Below are 17,644 nucleotides of genomic sequence, written 5' to 3' on the forward strand. Positions count from 1 at the left end.
ACGAGGACCGTCTTCACGCTTCACGGCTCTTCGACTTAATAATACGTGAGTGACCCGGTTTAAAATAATTTAATATGTTCCGTCACTAAAATAAAATAAGGCTGCAATAATAAAAGCGTTATTTGAGGTGTGCAATAAGTATTGTATTTTATTGTAAGTCGGTAACCTTGAGTGCCTACAATTTTTGAATTACGTTTTCTATAGGTAGAGTTTCAATAGACGGAAATCATTCGCCAGACTGCAACTATTTTAAGAAAATAGTCGGATAAGAAAACTTTAGAAGTATGTTGGCCATACGAGGATAATACCTACAGTACCTTTATTTAATTAAATATATTGAGTTGATGTTGAATAGTGTACATTACTTATTAACTTTGTTACCAAATAGGGTTTGTCCAAAAAATTAAGTGCATTGCCGTTGGGCGTTGACTGAACGTTGATGGATCAAAGCGAGCAAACTTACAATGCACACACCCGTTAAAAGAGCGTTGACATGGCCGACCCCGTCTGCTATCTTTGAGACACAATGTCTGCTTGTATTTGTACGTAATAACTAAGTATATACTATCTAATACACGGGCGGACCTTGTCTTAACTTTCCACCCGCGGACTCATCCATCAAATCATACACCTACCAACCTACATGGCGCATGGGGACTGTTGCATGAAACATGATGTATACACTCAAGGACTTTATTTTCCGTACCATTTCGTACCTTGTCACAGCGAAAGTCGCTAGGGACCATCTAGGGACCTCATTCTATTGTCACTGTGACAAGGTACGAAATGGTCATCACAGGCTATTGCGTCTATTGCAGACGATTTATGCTGTTTAGACAACGGGTTTGGTACTGTGGAGGCCGATGCGTGAGCGGCACGACCTCCCACATTTTTGGCAGAGAAAGCTTATACCACCTGAGGTTCCAGTCCCGGTTTGCTTTCTGCGACACCTGCTATCTAACGCAATAAACCAGGCTTGGTCGCATAGCCTTCTCCTTTCCACAACACGCTTGCGCCATCCATCACGAAATGGTAGGTACTTAAAATTTATTCCTTGACCTAACCGCAGAATCGTTCAAGAAGAGCTCTCTTTACACGAGAAGGAATAGGCAGTAGCACAGAATAACTAATATTACTACCGTACAGAAAATTCACTCCTTCACAAAAGCCAGATTTAGGTATAAAATTATACCTACACTCGCCGCCTGCAAGCAAAATTGAAACTTTTAACCGCGCACGAACCGTGAATCTTCTTTGCGCGCCGCAGTTTTATGACCGAGCTGCGAGTGTCGGCACGGGGTTGTCACTTGACAAGTTTTTGTACCTATACCTACTAATTTATTATTTTTAAGATAAATATGTAGGAATTACAAACATATTTTTTTTTGCCGGAGATTAGTATGTCTGATTCTCACGGAAGTAGGTATGCCACAGAAGTACTTATTCCTTTGAAAATATGTCGGTCAATATGTATAGTCCGGAATTTAAAAAAAGTGTTTTTTCTGCTTCCTTGTTCTTCCGTTTATTCAGACATCCGTAAACAGAACATTATCTTTTATACAGATTAGATCGCGATTTTTTAGGTTTCGAATTTAAAATTTCGCGCGAGCGCCACGTGACACGACTATTGTGCGAGCCGAGCGGCAGCCCACTGCCATACACCTGCCCGGGCGGTGTGCCGGTCAAATATACCTAAACTGCGCAGTGACACCCCCCTGGCAGTAGGCAGTTTTTGACCCTAGATGTTTTAAATTCAATTCAAGTTAGTATTGTATCATACAATTTGTATGTTATGTATAATACATTTGCCTATGATACGGCCGATTACGCTCGCTTGAAATGACGAAAAATTTACAATTTTTGGCGAGTACAAAAGCGTGTCATTGGTATTTTGGCGCAACATCCTTTGTGAGCCATTGTTGAAACGATTTTACGTTAAACTTTTTTTATGTAATCACATTTGCCCACCTTATTCCTTTTTTTTTTTTTATGAAATAGGAGTCAAACGAGCGGACGGATCACCTGATGGTAAGCGATTACCGCCGCCCATGGACACCCGCAACACCAGAGGGGTTGTAAGTGCGTTGCCGGCCTTTAAGATGGGAATACGCTCTTTTCTTGAAGGTTTGAAGGTCATATCGGTCCGGAAATACTGCAGGCGACAGTTCATTCCACAGTTTAGCTGTGCGAGGCAGGAAGTTTCTAGAGAAACGCACAGTTGAGGACTGCCAACCATCTAAGTGGTGAGGATGGTAATGTTGTCGCGTAGGGCGATGGCGGAAAGAAGCTGCAGGGATTAATCCGAACAATTCCTCGGAGCACTCCCCATTATACACGCGATAGAAAATGCAGAGCGAGGCCACATCTCTACGCAGCGCCAAGGAGTCAAGCCGTTCCGAAATACGCTGGCAATTCGAGTCGCTCTTCGCTGGATGCGGTCCAGAGGGAGAAGCTGGTATTGGGGTGCCCCTGCCCATAGATGAGAGCAGTATTCCATGTGTGGGCGAACCTGCGCTTTATACAGCTGTAGGCGGTGGGCCGGCGTGAAATACTGTCTCGATCTGTTGAGCCTTTTAGGCCTTATGGTTTAAATGGTATTTATGGTGCGGATTGAAGATTCAACAATTTATTTCCTTTGTAGAATGATTCTCACAAAATTGTAACAAAGATTTTGGTTAAAGGCAAACTAATAAAAGCTATGAATACCTAAAGATTTTTAGACTTATCATAATTGTGCATAATACGGGCATTATGCACAACCGTAAGTCATTGGAATATCATTCCAATGTTTATTGTAGTTTTCAAACAGATATTGCAAATTCAAAAAACAGAACACATGCAGTTATGTAATGCAAGTATATTTGCCACGTGAAAAAACGCGTATTTCTACATTTTCACACACCCCTTCATTACATCTAAAGGGGATGATTTTACAAACCACTCTTTTGTATTGTCTCCCCTAGTAGTTTTTGAAAGATTTGCGAGCACCCTTCGCATGACGTGTCTCAAAACTCAAGGACAATATTATCATAAGTGCCAAATACCGCAATTCATGAATTCGTTGACGATGAGTTTTAGAACAAATATGGAAATACTACTGTATAAAAGCTTAATAATGCTGTGACATAAATAGTTCGCACATGAGATCCGAGGAAGAATGATACCCACGGGCCCCATGCTCCCACGCTTACACCCTCTCGCTTCCTCAGGCCCCGTATACCCTCGCCACACTGCTCCTCACGCGGCTCCTCGCGCTGCCGCAATGTTGCCCTCTCTGGCTAACTGCTCACGCATTTAACGCAGACGCAAGAGGGTAGCCTCTTTGCTGAGACGAGTGAGAGGCAGCAGTAACAGCATCCTGAGGATGGTAGCTGGACGCCTCGACTGCCCTATATTAAGGCACTGGGCTAATATTGTAATAGGCAGTACAAATTAATAAAGTAAGTAAATAGGTATTTGTTTGTATTTGTTTTTGTTTTTATGGCTAGCTCTTAATTATGTAAATGTTGTAAATGTTATAATTAGACTAACACTTAGTTTATAGGTTCCCTAGTTTAAGTATCACTAACAAAATATGTTTTTTTTTTCTTTAATCGCGACGCTCCGCACTAGGTATTGCCGGTCAAAGGACTCGTGCCAGAAAACCGACAAAATAGGAAGCGGTGGGACGTGACGAGTAGCATGACGTGTAATATAACGTTCCCACACTACGGCCCTGGCTTCTGTCCTCGCTACTTCCCATACCACTTGATAAGTGTGTGGGTAAAGGTAAAATACACGAATTTAAAGTGTAGCCCAGCCGGTGGGAATCATACAAACATGACAGCGGTGTCAGCCTGCGTTGATTCTAGTTTGATTTATTTAGTCGTATGGCATATTATAATTTTATGTTGATGTTGCGTAGACACACCCGATCCGAAACAGACGGGCTGTCGATTGCCTTCCAAGTTCATTCTGTTCATTCAGCCCAATTCCCTGGGGGTGGAGCTGCAAGTTACTGTCCCGGCGGCATTCCAACATTATTTCCTCGAGTCTCCTTGTTTTTCTGCAGAACAGGACATGTTTAAGGTCGATGTCCTTTAGTTCGCTCTCCTTTGGTAGGTAAGTATATCTCTGCCTGTTATGGCCAGTAAATATTTGCTTAATTGAAAATTATGTTTCATGGCCATTCACGTTCGGCTCGTAGGCTTGTGTTTAATTAAATGGAAGATTCATATGTTGAACAGCGACGATGTGACAGTCATGCCTAATATATGCTATTAACACCTATGACCGGCAGACTTATGGTGGACGGAGGTAACTACTTAAAAAAGCAGCTTCACTTTTATCATCATGTGATAAAAATAGACGCTTTCATTATTACGCTGTCACATAGATAAGTATCACAAAGATTAGTGGCTGAATGGCGTCGGATCGCACAGGATAGGAACGAATGGCGAAATCTAGTATCGGAGGCCAAGATCCACTCCGGGTCGCTGAGCCAGCGAAGTAAGTAAGTAAGTAAGATTAGTAGAAACATGTTTCTTTGCTTTTTCACCCAAAAGCATTTGCTGTGAATGACGGACGGTCAGCTGACCGAATTGGTAGCGTGTTGGACTGGACCGCCAATCCCAAGATGTGGGTCCGAATCCCACGTTGACCAGAGTTGATCAAAGTTTGCTTTTTCATTGTGATAGACATCTGTGTACCGAGTGGGGCCTGTCATCATCATCATCTGAGGCACTACAGCCGCGGGTGGGCCTTAGCCTGGTCAAGCAAATCTCTCCAGTCCGATCTGTTTGTGGCTTTCCTTCTCCAACTTTTCACTTTTCACTCCTAAGGTCAAAGGTCCTGATGTCCTGGTATACGCCGTCCAACCATCTGAGCTTGGGCTTTCCTTTCCCTCTGCGGCGGCCTTCGTGGGGCCTGTAACACGAGCAAATAATTAAAACATAGATTGTACTCCTCAAACAATGACTGTTTATCATCATTGTGATTGACGTTGCTTGTCACGCTTTTATGTAACAAAATTCGCAATACATTGCCTATTAGGCTAAACTTTAGCGCACTGAAAATAAAAACAAGTAATTTTTAAGTTCGTTTTGGGCGCTAAATAATATACCTCATCAAAATATATCTCTAACATTCTCTAAGACAACAGGAGGTACCCAATTCACAAATTTGAACATGTTTAATCTCAAGGAAACGTCCGTTTTTCCTAATTAAATCACCATTGAATCGTCTGCTAAAAGGCCTAGGGAGAAAAGGAAGCGATTGTCAATTATGAAAGGCGTTTCCGCACTGACGCACGCGGTATGAAACGGTTCCGACAAGGAGGCCGATTCTGAGTGCCTACCGCGAACATTGAATTATTATTACTAACATATAGAACTGGCACAGAGAACCAGTATTTTGCGCCATGAGTTGCTGCCGTTTTGGCATCAAACCATAGAAGCGGAGCGTGAATCTCGCGACCTTAATGCGTAAGCGCCGTGAATTTTACGGCGCTTACGACGTTTTGGTCGCGTTGTATAGGTTGTGATTGCGACAATTTCATTGTTTGGTATGTCGTCTTCTTCTTCTTCTTATGCCATGTCCTCATCGGACGTCGGCGACCATCTCTCGGAACTTATTCCTATCGTGTGCCAATCTGCTCAGGTTGGCAGCGTCGTTAATATGAGTCCAGCTTTTAATATTGTCCATTCAGGCTAGCTTCCTTCTTCCTCTACCTCTTTTGCCCTCTACTTTGCCCTTTATTATTTTCTTTAGAATTTGATATTTATTGTTGCGGTAAATATGTCCAAAATATGAGATTTTTCTTTTCTTTACTGTTTCCAAAAGTTCCAATTATTTCTTCAATGTCGTCTATAGTAATAAAATAACTCAATGACTGCGAACCACTTCGTTCGTTCGTTCATCATAGAGGCAGATAACGACATTTTGATTTTCGCGGCAAGCCATCGCTTTATAATTATACCGAAAGGGGACGACATCATGTGACCACTTCTCCATACAAATGTAGTCCGTAGTCCCCATTTTCCTGGATATTAACGTTATAGAAAATAATAACCGCCACTAACTCAATATTCATACAGCCAAAGGGCCATTACTATGGTTCATTTGATTATTTATTTTAAATGGCGGACTTAATGCCTCTTGGCATTTTCTACTAGTCAACTATAGGGCCAAACAGAAAAATATCAAGGTGGGTGCAGTGAGCGTTTAGAAGCAAACAAGTAGGTAATACAGAAAATATAAATTGTGTAAAAATATTCTTCATAATGTCAATATCCAGAAAGGAAAATGGGGATAACGCTTGTAATTACTGCTCATATGATTTTCGTCTTACTTTGATACGACCTTGATCGTGAGCACCGATCAGCGTTAGCGGCTTATGCTGATTGGTGATGAATTTCGCTGCCACTTATTGGCACGATAAAGCCTGATGACAGTGATGACCCTCATGGTCGTATCAAAATTAAAGGAATACCATTTTAAATTGTTATACAGAATCGGCCTGAAGAATTCTAAATTAGAATTCTTTCGTGATTCTGACGTAATCTCTTAGATTTCATAAAAACAGGAGGGAACATCATCTCAAGATTATTCCGGCTTTACGATAACAATAAATATACCGATGATGAATCATAAAAGATTCAACCAGATGGTGCTTGGGGCTTTCTAAATGTCGGTTCAAACTTGAATTAAGAACGGAATAGACATATAACGTTCAAAAGCGTTTGTCACATACGCCCTTTTGGTTACCGGTTCTTTTGACGAGATGTGGAAATCGATTGTCTAACGCATTCATTAGCCTTCCTTTAAAAACAGCTTTATTTCCCAAATAATAAGTTTGCTTTTTCAGTAACAGTGGAGTGAGATATTGTCAACCGGATACACATTTTTACTTCAGAAATAGCTTTATATCTTAAATTTTAAGGTTGTTTTTTAATTAACAACTGAAGGAGATATGAGTGAAAGAGAACACGCGGGTCCCACTTGAGCATTAATTTGCAAGTATCATTTATCATTTACTGAGTAATTAGCGTGAGAATTTTACCCCGAGATAGCACTTGAACTATAATAGATGGTATAATTAAACCTTTACTATGTTGTGGGGTGTAGCATGATTTGCGGATACTATTTTTCCCATATTTTAGTGCGTTTATATATAGCGAATTCTTGTACCAATATGTACTGTATATAACATAAAAGATTGGCAACGCGCTCGTGATAATTTTGGACTAACAACCCAGGTAGCAAAATGACGTAAAATGACGTCAGCGACGTCATAATGACGGCATTATTACGTCATTATGACGTCGCTGACGTCATTTGACGTCATTTTGCTACCTGGGAAGAAACTATGTGTAACATAGGCTACGGTGTCTGCTTACTAGAGATGCCCCGAAAAGGGGTTTTGGCCGAAGCACCAAATATACGGCATGACATGCACGATCATTTTGAGTCCCAATTATTATGAAAACTAATGTTCGCCAAGCACAACGTGTGCTAAGGTATATTTTTTGTTGAACATAATTAATGAATGTACCTAGTTAATATTTTGTAATCAACAAATACTCAAAAAAGGTTCTTCGTATTTAACAACTTTCCAAGAATACATTTTAAATATTAAATATACCTAGTTTTTGGTTATTTTAATTATGTATTTTTTTCTTTTTAGCTAGGTTAGGTTAGGTTAGTGCAACAGATATTTGGTATTCGGCCGAATAGTAGGCAACACCCCGAATACGAATATTCGGCGAAATAGCCGAATACCGAATAGTTGCCGAATATTCGTGGCATCTCTACTGCTTACTATCAGGCGAGCCATAAGCTTGTTTGTCGTTGTCGCCTTCTTGATATGTGCCACTTTCAATCAAAAGGGTACATATTGTCGATTGTCAATAAGGCGCTATTTCCATACAGCTTCAATTTAAAATCAACCTTATTGACAAGCGACAATGTGGTACCTTTTGGTTGAAAATGTCACATATAATAAAATACGCACAAAATTCCTACTAGGATATATTATGAAGATTATAGTGTGTTAATAAATTATGTAGTTTCAATAATGATTTATCAACTTGCATCCAATTGCAATGCAAACAAAGCTAAAATAAATGATACCACTAAAATGAAACCCGTTAACAGCTGTTTCAATAATATGAACTTATATTTAAACATATCATTTTTTGTTACAGACTATAGTTCCCGTTACAAACAGAATGGGAACCAAAACCATATCCGTAAGTAAACAGTACCTACAATAAACTTCCCGTATTTATTTGCTACTCGTATTCCATATTTTTGTTGATTCGTAGCGCCATCTACTGAATTTCGTGGTTATCAACACGGGAATCATGGCCTCCAGCGGGCGAATAAAGCGGACTAATACTCCTGGCTCGTAGCTTAGACTACGTAGACCCTGGAATGTTTACTAGATGGCGCTTGTGAACGCTCTTGAACCAATCAGTAAATGGTTTGAAATGTTAGATGGCGCTTTTCAACGTATTTTGATGTAAACTCAACAAGTCTGCATAAATGGCTAAACGAGCTTGCAAGTCCAATCGCCCCCCGTTAGATGTCGCTAGTGATTTCGTAATTTTTGCAGTGGAGTTATTTAATGGAATTTATATTCTAAATACGGTGGAATGTTTACAGACATTCTTGGAATATACATGAGTACCATTAAGATAACGAAAAACGATATGTGAATATCAATATGTGAAAACCTTTGGGATTAAATTTCCAATGGAGCAACGGCGGGCCGCATCTATACGTAATACCGCTAATGAATTTTGCATAAATATAGGTATACACAGGAGCGATCCTATGAAACGTTTACAGAAATATACCTCACTTAAAAGCCAGCAGAAAGGCTTAATTTAATGCTCTATATGGACTGCCCCCACAATTTCACGTTACATTCAAGCCCCGCTACATAAGTGCCGAATTAAAATATTTTGGCACGGGCCTTTGCTTTTAAAATATGTTAAAAGATTGCACATGGCGGCATACTGGCACTGTGTCCATTGTCCTCAGGCAATAACCGGGTAATTTATAGAAAGTGTTCCGCTCTCATATTGCCGGGTATCAGTTCATTAATTAACTATAGAGGGTTTTGCATTGAAAACTGTTGGGGCTTTTTGAAAGGTATCGAGTTGAATGTTTATTTTGTTCGAACGAATTTATACATTTTTTTGAGGTGCTATGAGTACCTATATGAACTTTGGTCATCATCGGAAATTACATTTACAGCTAAGGAACGCTTACGCTTTACTTACTAAAAAAACCGGCCAAGTGCGAGTGAGACTCGCGCACGAAGGGTTCCGTACCATTACGCACAAAAACGACAAAAAAAATCACGTTTATTGTATGAGAGCCCCACTTAAGTATTTATTTTATTTTGTTTTTAGTATTTGTTGTTATAGCGGCAATAGAAATACATCATTTGTGAAAATTTCAACTGTCTAGCTATCACAGTTCATGAGATACAGCCAGGTGCCAGACAGACGGACAGTGGAGTCTTAGTAATATGATCCCGTTTTTACCCTTTGGGTACGGAACCCAAAAAAATACACAGCTTGTTTAACTTAGTCTCCGGTTATCGCTCTACTAAATAATATATATTCACAAACAATGTGACGCTGACCCATGTCGCCTTCACCCGGGTGGACGAGGGGCTTAGGCATTTGCCGCGATTGCAGAGGACGCTGGTTCGATTCTAGCCCTGGGCCCTGGAGGCCTTGGTCACTGTTTCCTTCGTAGGTATATGAAATTTATTTCGATTAATAATATATATAGTACTAAATATTTATCAGTACGGTTTTTACTCACTACACGGCACGCCACGGCGGCGGCGACGGGGCGGGCGGCGCGGGCAGTGCACGACGTACAACCGCCGCGGACACTCGTGCCTGAGGATGGATTCCCAAAGAATCCGAAACATGTCGCCAAAAGCGACTAAAAATAATAGTGAGTAAAAACCGTACTGATAAATATTTTGAAATATGTCTCACGATAGTTTAAGTGCGAATATATAGTACTGTTTCTACTTGAAATAACACAAATTAAAAGATTTACATAAAAAATATTAATAGTAATATGACGCTGAACACACCGTTCGACGTCAATAGAACCTGATTATTGTCCTCAAGTCGGAAGACGCTTGTTTTTTTTTTCATTTATATTTCATTTTAACATAACATATTACGGTATAAGTCTGTATTTATTATGTTTGTAAGAATGAGTGCAAAACTAACCTAACCAATAATTATAATAGATCATTCAATTGATAATGTCCAAAGCAGGGCTAGGAAGCGGTTTTTTTGAAAAACCCCGAAATAGCTCAATATTTTTAATTATTTTATGCTCTTTATGTAGGACCGAATCATGTATATTTCGTATTATTAGATTGTCCCATTTAATATGAAATAATAAACAACCAAAGAACGAAAAATAACGTATTAATACCGGTATTTTTTGTATGAAGAAAAAACCGCTACCGAGCCTTGGACCAAAGGTCCATCCTTATCTTATCTTATCTTATAGTTTCGGGGGCCCTTTCGGATACACTTCGACCCATAGGGATCTTTTGTGCAGTTACCCCCTAGAAAAGACCCGTCCGCTACTCAAGAGCCTTCCCCACCATCTCCATATGCCGGATGATGGACCTTATGGGTAGCTTTTTGAATTCCTTTGGTACCAGGTAGCCTGTTCCAAAGTCCTTCATTCTTTGTCTGGCGAGGGCGTGACATTCACACATAAGGTGTTCTATTGTCTCTTCCTCTTCGCCACACATACGACAATCGGTGTTGTCAGCGTGCCCCATCTTGGCCAGGATTCCCTTGACCCCGTAATGGCCAGTAAACACCCCCGTTATTATTTGGAGTTGCCGTTTGCTAAGTTTCCAAAGCTTTTTGCTCCAACCAGAGTCTACCCCTTGTATAAAGAGCTTTGAGTGCTTTAGACCCGTCAGACTGTCCCATTCTTCCTGGTGTTTGGTCTTAGTAAGGTCTTTGATAGCCGTTGTGATGGTTCCCTGTGAGAGCCCCACGAATGGTTCCGGACCTATAAGGTTGTTTGCAGATCCGGCTCTGGCAAGTTCATCTGCATTTTCATTGCCCATGAATCCCTCGTGCCCTGGGATCCACACCAGTTGCACTTTGTTTTGCCTTCCAAGCTTGTTCAGAGCTTGGATGCCATTGTATACCAGTCTAGAGTCCACTCTAGGCGCCTTAAGCGCTTTGAGTGCAGCTTGGCTGTCGCTGAGAATATAGATATTCTTCCCTTGGGTTTGCCTAACTATATTCTCATGTGCACAGGCAATTATAGCGTATGTCTCGGCTTGGAAGACAGTGGCGTAATTGCCCATGCTTATGCTACTACTAAAGTCATTTGCATAAATGCCTGCCCCAGTACCAGAATCTGTCTTGGACCCGTCTGTGTACCATATGATGTCATTTTCATCAGACATTGGTGCTTCAAGACCTTCGGTCCATTCAGCCCTTGTTGGAACTTTAACATTAAAATTCTTACGGAACACAAACTTGGGTTGCATCTTATCGCAGCCCATATTCGTAATCCTTTTCATGAAATTGTCACATTCCATGTTTGTGTGTTTAGTCTTTGGCTTGTTATCGCTCCAGAGGCCTGTCAAAGCCAGCCTGTGTAACGATTTCCGCGCCTCAGATTGTATCACTAGGTGCAGCGGCGGGAGGTCTAGTAGTACCTCCATCGCCGCTGTTGGCGTCGTTCTAAACGCGCCAGTAATAGCCATGCACGCCGTTCTTTGTATTTTCGTAAGGGCATCCCTGCATGTGCTCTTTAGTGTCCTTGGCCACCATGCCAGGCATCCGTACAGAATGATAGGTCTTACCATCATGGTATAGATCCATCTCAGTACCTTTGGGTTTAAACCCCACGTTTTGCCATATGCCGTTCTACACATTCCAAACACCCTCAGTGCCTTGGTTATGGTAGTTTCGACATGCTTTTTCCAGTTCAGTTCTTTATCTAGTGTTAAACCTAGATATTTCACTTCATCGGACATTTCCAGAACCCTTCCATAAAGCTTCAGCTGTTTCATGCCGTTAAGGGTCTTTTTCCTGGTAAACGGTACTACTACTGTTTTGCCAGGATTGATGGAGAGCTGATGATGGTTGCACCACCTCTCCACTTGCTTCAGTGCTGTATTCATGATTTCCGATACCGTTCCCGGGAATTTCCCGTTTACAAGAATCACTAAATCATCTGCATACCCTACCGTGTATATTGGGCCTTTGTTTAGTTCTTCCAGCAGTGAGTTCACTACCAGGCTCCAGAGAGTCGGTGAAAGAACCCCCCCCTGTGGGCAACCCTTCGTGGCCGTGGCTAATATTTCATCTCCCATGAGGGTGGACTTTATTAGTCGGCTATTTAGCATAGTACCAATCCATCTACAGATTGTCGGTTCTATGCCATGTTTAGATGCTGCAGTGCTGATTGCCTGATACGTGGTGCGGTCAAATGCCCCCTCCACGTCTAGAAAAGTGGCTAGGCATAGTTCCTTGTTCTCTATCGCCTGCTCTGCTTTGGTTGTCACCAGGTGCAGTGCCGTTTCAGTCGATTTACCCGGCTGGTACGCACATTGCAATTGGTGCAGTGGATGTCTCTTAAGAGGACCATCCCTTATATGTCTGTCTACCAGTTTCTCCAATGTTTTGAGGAAAAATGATGACAGACTTATCGGCCTGTACGATTTGGCTTCTGTGTAATCTGCTTTGCCTGGTTTAGGCAGGTATGTTACTTTTACCATCCTCCACACACGTGGCACGTGTCCGAAAGCTATGCACGCTCTGTACAGTCTACCTAAGTGTGGTATTAGTACATTGGCGCCCTCTTGTAGTAGTATGGGGTAGATTCCATCTGGCCCCGGGGCTTTGTATGGCTGAAATGTTGATAGTGCCCATTGTATCTTATCGTGATCTACTACCTTTTTAGACGTGTCCCAGTTGTACCTGGTAGTGCTAGTGGGTTGTTCCACCACACTAGTTACTATATCGTCCGTTACGCTCTGGTGTATTATCGAGCCTGGGAAGTGTGTGTTACACATGACTTTTAGGGTTTCTAACCCCGTTTCAGTCATTCCTCCATCACTTCTTCTAACTGAAGTGAGCGGAACTGACTTCGTTGTGGCTAGCGCTTTTGTAAGTCTCATGCCTTCCGGTATGGACCTGATTTGATCGCAATGGTTCATCCATGCCTTCCTTTTTGCTTTCCTCACCGCTTTGCTGTATTCAGTGAGTTTCTGCGCATAATGCTGAAAGTCCTTAGTCCTTTTAGCATCGTTGAAGACAGCCCTGGTTTCCTTCCGGAGTTTTGCGATCTCCGGGTTCCACCAGGGCACCTTCTTCGCCAGGATTTTCTTTTCCGGGCAGTTGTTTGCCCAGGCTGTATAAACAGCTTGTACCATTCGGTCTGATTCAAGTTCTATGTCACTGATAGAGTTTAGCTTGCCTTTAAGGTCTCCCAGTTCCGCCTTCAAGTCGCTTTTGAACGCTAACCAGTCGGTGTTTCTGGGATTCCGTTTGCGTATAATTTCTAATTGAATTTTAGTCTTATACCTAAAGCATATGTATCTATGGTCCGATAAAGAAATCTCCCCAGAGACATGCCATGAGCTAATCTTACTACTCGCGTTGTTGGACGCTAGCGTTATATCAATAACCTCACCCCGCCTAGCCCGGTCCATCCTTACAAGCAGGTAGTAAAAGGGGCGGTGCCTAATGATTTATGGCCTCATCGGCACTATGCTTTTGGCCGTACAATAGCAAATTCAGACCTTTTCCAAACTTCAGCATCCTTCAATTAAATTTAATTTAATTAGCGCTCCTAGCACAACTATACAGGATAGGTATGTGTATAAAGCCACACTGTAGGTAAATTCAGCGTGCTAGTTCACTAATGGAGAAGTAGCACATTTAGTTTTTCCGAATAACACAGCTATTTCCGGGCCTATTCCAAACTTTTACATCCTTCGAAGTGCGAAAAGTAAGAAATTCGCAACAAGTGGCGATAAATTTAAATCGACACGAGTCGCGAATTACCTATTCGCACATGTATCGTAAGTACAACGTTCCTTCCTTTAAATTTTCGACATACCTACTTGCATAATGTGCTAATTATCGCACTAGTAGCACCATATCTACTGTAATAGTACATTTCGATGCTAGCGCGGAAAGTATGTCATTACTTCACGAGTACCGAGATAAAACTCGGGACGAGTGAAGAATGACATGTCCGCACGTGTATCGAACGACGTTTTTTAATACAGTTGCGAAAAAATAAGAAAATCAACAAGTAAGGAATGAAATTCGAAACTTTTATATTATTAATTCTGTGACACTGACATCATTGACATTGACATTATGAAGAGGTATTTTTCTAGCTTTTATTCGACTAGAATAGATTTTGTTATTATGGTTGGAGAGCCGGCAGTAAAGTTTCGAACCAACGTGATACCGCGATGAGATGCACAATGGTTTCCCATAAAACTGATGCTAAGTCCGAATTTGATAGTCTGCCACGGCGGAACTAGCCGAAAGTACAAAAAAAATAGCCACTTCCGGTGCGAAAAAGGGGGGGTCATTTAACCCATCTGATACTGCAATAAAAGCTATGGCATCAGTTAGAAATTTACTGGTAGATACAGAAAAGCGAAATCTGCCAGTATGATTCCTGCCGGAAGTGCTTGGCATACGCTCTCAAAGGTGACCATCAGGACCCCTAAATTAACCCATCTGATACCAGCATGAAACCAATTCCAGTCGGTAGATATGAACCTTCTCTTCAGGAATATATAAGTCTGCCAGGGCGCTTTCAGCCGAAACACCTTGACATACGAGATTATGTGGCGCAACATCCGTGGTACCCGTATAACCCGTATTTTGGAATTGGACATATTACGGACATTTCAAATACTGCAGGCTTATTAATTTATTACTCTATGCTTATATTTGTATATTATTACGTTATTAATAACACATATTTATAATAAATTAAGTTAAAATAAATTAAATAATGTGATTAATATGATTAATAGTCATTGAATTAGCTATATGAATCGTTTGTCTTTGTCTATCATTTTGACTTATGTATTTGTAAGAAAAGGATAAAACATAATTTAACTAATTCAGGCTCGTAAAGTTTTACGAATAAGGGGGTATTAGTATTCATAGCTAAATCAGGCTTGTAATGCGACATAAAATGATTTTTGGTGGTTTCTTTTACGCTTGAGGCGTTTTTTCACTTATTTGGTGTATCTAATCACTATCTTATGTAGGGGAGAGAGGGGCAAGACGAGACGGGGTAGCGGCTTTATATGGCGACACGACTGACCAACCATCAGAATCCCGTTAACGCATGACGATGCGTCGCCATCATAGCAATCAGTTCGCACAGTGACCGGCTAGACAAATGGTGTCGTTAATTATTTATTTGCAAAAAAACTGTTTTTGCCATATTCCTTGTTATTTTTAGGGTTCCGTACCCAAAGGGTAAAAACGGGACCCTATAACTAAGACTCCGCTTTCTGTCTGTCTGTCTGTCTGTCCGTCTGTCACCAGGCTGTATCTCATCAACCGTGATAGCTAGACAGATGAAATTTTCACAGATGATGTATTTCTGTTGCCGCTATAACAACAAACTATAACTAATTGTTTATAACACCTGTATTCATTACCTGTAATGCACAATTGATGAATAAATGATTCTAAATAATTCTAAAAACATAATAAAATAAATATTTAAGTGGGGTTCCCATACAACAAACGTGACTTTTTTGCCGTTTTTTGCGTAATGGTATTATGGTACGGAACCTTACGTGCGCGAGTCCGACTGGCACTTGGCCGGTTTTTGTGTTTATTTGGTTTGCGTTTGTTTACTTATTATCACCAGCACATATATACTATTAATTTATTCCTGTGGCCCAGCAATCACGCCAACAGCTAAGGACTTGTTTGGTTTCAAGTACGGTTTTTTTTTAACAAAAAACTTTCGCATTTCATTAGGCACATGGGGCAAGATGGGGTACATCTTGACGGTCGTAGTTTTAAAGTGATAAACTGATAAAGAATTGCGGATTTGAATTTATTTATTATTCTCTTGTAGAACGGTGAAAAAGTATAAAAGAAAGTCAAATATAAGTAGAGGAGAGTGGTTAGAGGCCAAGAAAAAAGCGGTGGATGCTGTTATAAAGGAAAGATGGGGTACATGTTAGCTGTAAACACATTTTCTGTCCCTCAGACGACTTAAGAAATAAAAGTAAAACAGTTCGTGAGAAGTTATCAGACGATGGACCCAATAGCCAAAAATTGAAGTTTTGTTTAGGCCCTAAATATAATATTTCTATGAATTATTCTTATCTTGTCCCGTAGGGGTTCCCCATCTTACCATACCTAGGGGCAAGATGGAGAGAAGGCACTTTCGGCCATTTTAATTTATTTTTAATTTAATTATCTAACAAGAGAGTTCCTAGTAAGTGTTGATTATGAAAGACTGATTACCAAAGATAAAATTAAAAATAACATAAACTTAAAAAGAATAGCATTTTCAGTTTTATTGGACTTGAAACATTAAGTATCCCGTCATGCCCACCTCTCCCGTACATTTCTTGGCGTTGACGCAAGAATGACGTAGTTTAACATTCAGGGTGTTGTTTTATAATACTACAAATTGAGATAACTAATTTATTGACGACCGGTCTGGCCTACTTACTACCTGCAAAGCCGACTGTCTTGGGTTCGAATTCCGATAAGGGCATATATTTGTGTGATGAACTTTTCACTTCCATAAAGAGCTATACTCCAGATGTACACCTTAATCAGTAGCTTCTTGCTTTTACATGATAAACGGGATTTCAATAATTGTTTCTTGTGGTTGAAAGCTTTTTTTGCCATATATCAATCCTTGCAACGATGTCTGGTGTGCACCTGGAGTCCCTGGTAATTAAGCTACCTAAATATTTAAAACTTTCAACCTGCTGAATTGGGATGTTGTTGAGAACTATTGGAGGATGATTAGTTTTGCATTTTGAAGTTGTAAGGGTCTTAGTTTTCTTTATGTTTATCTTTAAGCCTAATTAGTTAAATAATGTGTCCATTGTTAACATTAGTAGTAGTAGTAGTAGTAAAACTCTTTATTGTACAAAAACAAACATACAAAACAAGAGAAAAACGCATCATTTGTACAAAGGCGAACTTATCCCTTTCAGGGATCTCTTCCAGTTAACCTATGAGCAATTGAGGGAGAATTGGAGAACGGTAGACATCAAAGCTGTACTAAACGGCATAAAAGAAAATATTTAGTTTCCTAAAAGACAGGTAAACCTATAACCTACAGTAGACATTAGATGTTCTAGTTGAGCTGAAGTTTCTGCAAACGCCGCGATGTCGTCTGCAAATCGTATAAAATATATTTTCTCCCCATTTATTTTTACCCCTCCCTTGTCTATTTCAAATGTAAATTGGAAACGGGACTTAATCGCGTATTTAAGTTTTAAGATTTACCTCCGACGTATCGAGTACGGCGTTGTCCCCGTGGTCTCGAAGAATAATGTGTAAAAATCGGGAAAGTGAGATATATACATATATGTATATGTTTTCTTCAATTGCATTTATGGTTT

At 40.5% G+C, this 17,644-nt stretch overlaps 1 protein-coding gene across 2 annotated transcripts in view; it reads left to right on the forward strand.

Moving 5' to 3' along the window:
• LOC134745350 (tyrosine-protein phosphatase Lar) overlaps positions 1-17,644 on the forward strand; it is a 631,884-nt gene that overhangs the window by 30,337 nt on the left and 583,903 nt on the right. For both annotated transcript variants that reach the window (XM_063679373.1, XM_063679374.1), the window contains exon 2: positions 8,184-8,228. In XM_063679373.1, coding sequence (XP_063535443.1) covers positions 8,208-8,228 — 21 coding nt within the window. In that variant the 5' untranslated portion in view covers positions 8,184-8,207. The remainder of the gene's footprint in view (positions 1-8,183; positions 8,229-17,644) is intronic.

This window comes from Cydia strobilella, chromosome 11 (genome assembly GCF_947568885.1).
Source record: "Cydia strobilella chromosome 11, ilCydStro3.1, whole genome shotgun sequence".
Lineage (NCBI taxonomy): Eukaryota > Metazoa > Arthropoda > Insecta > Lepidoptera > Tortricidae > Cydia > Cydia strobilella.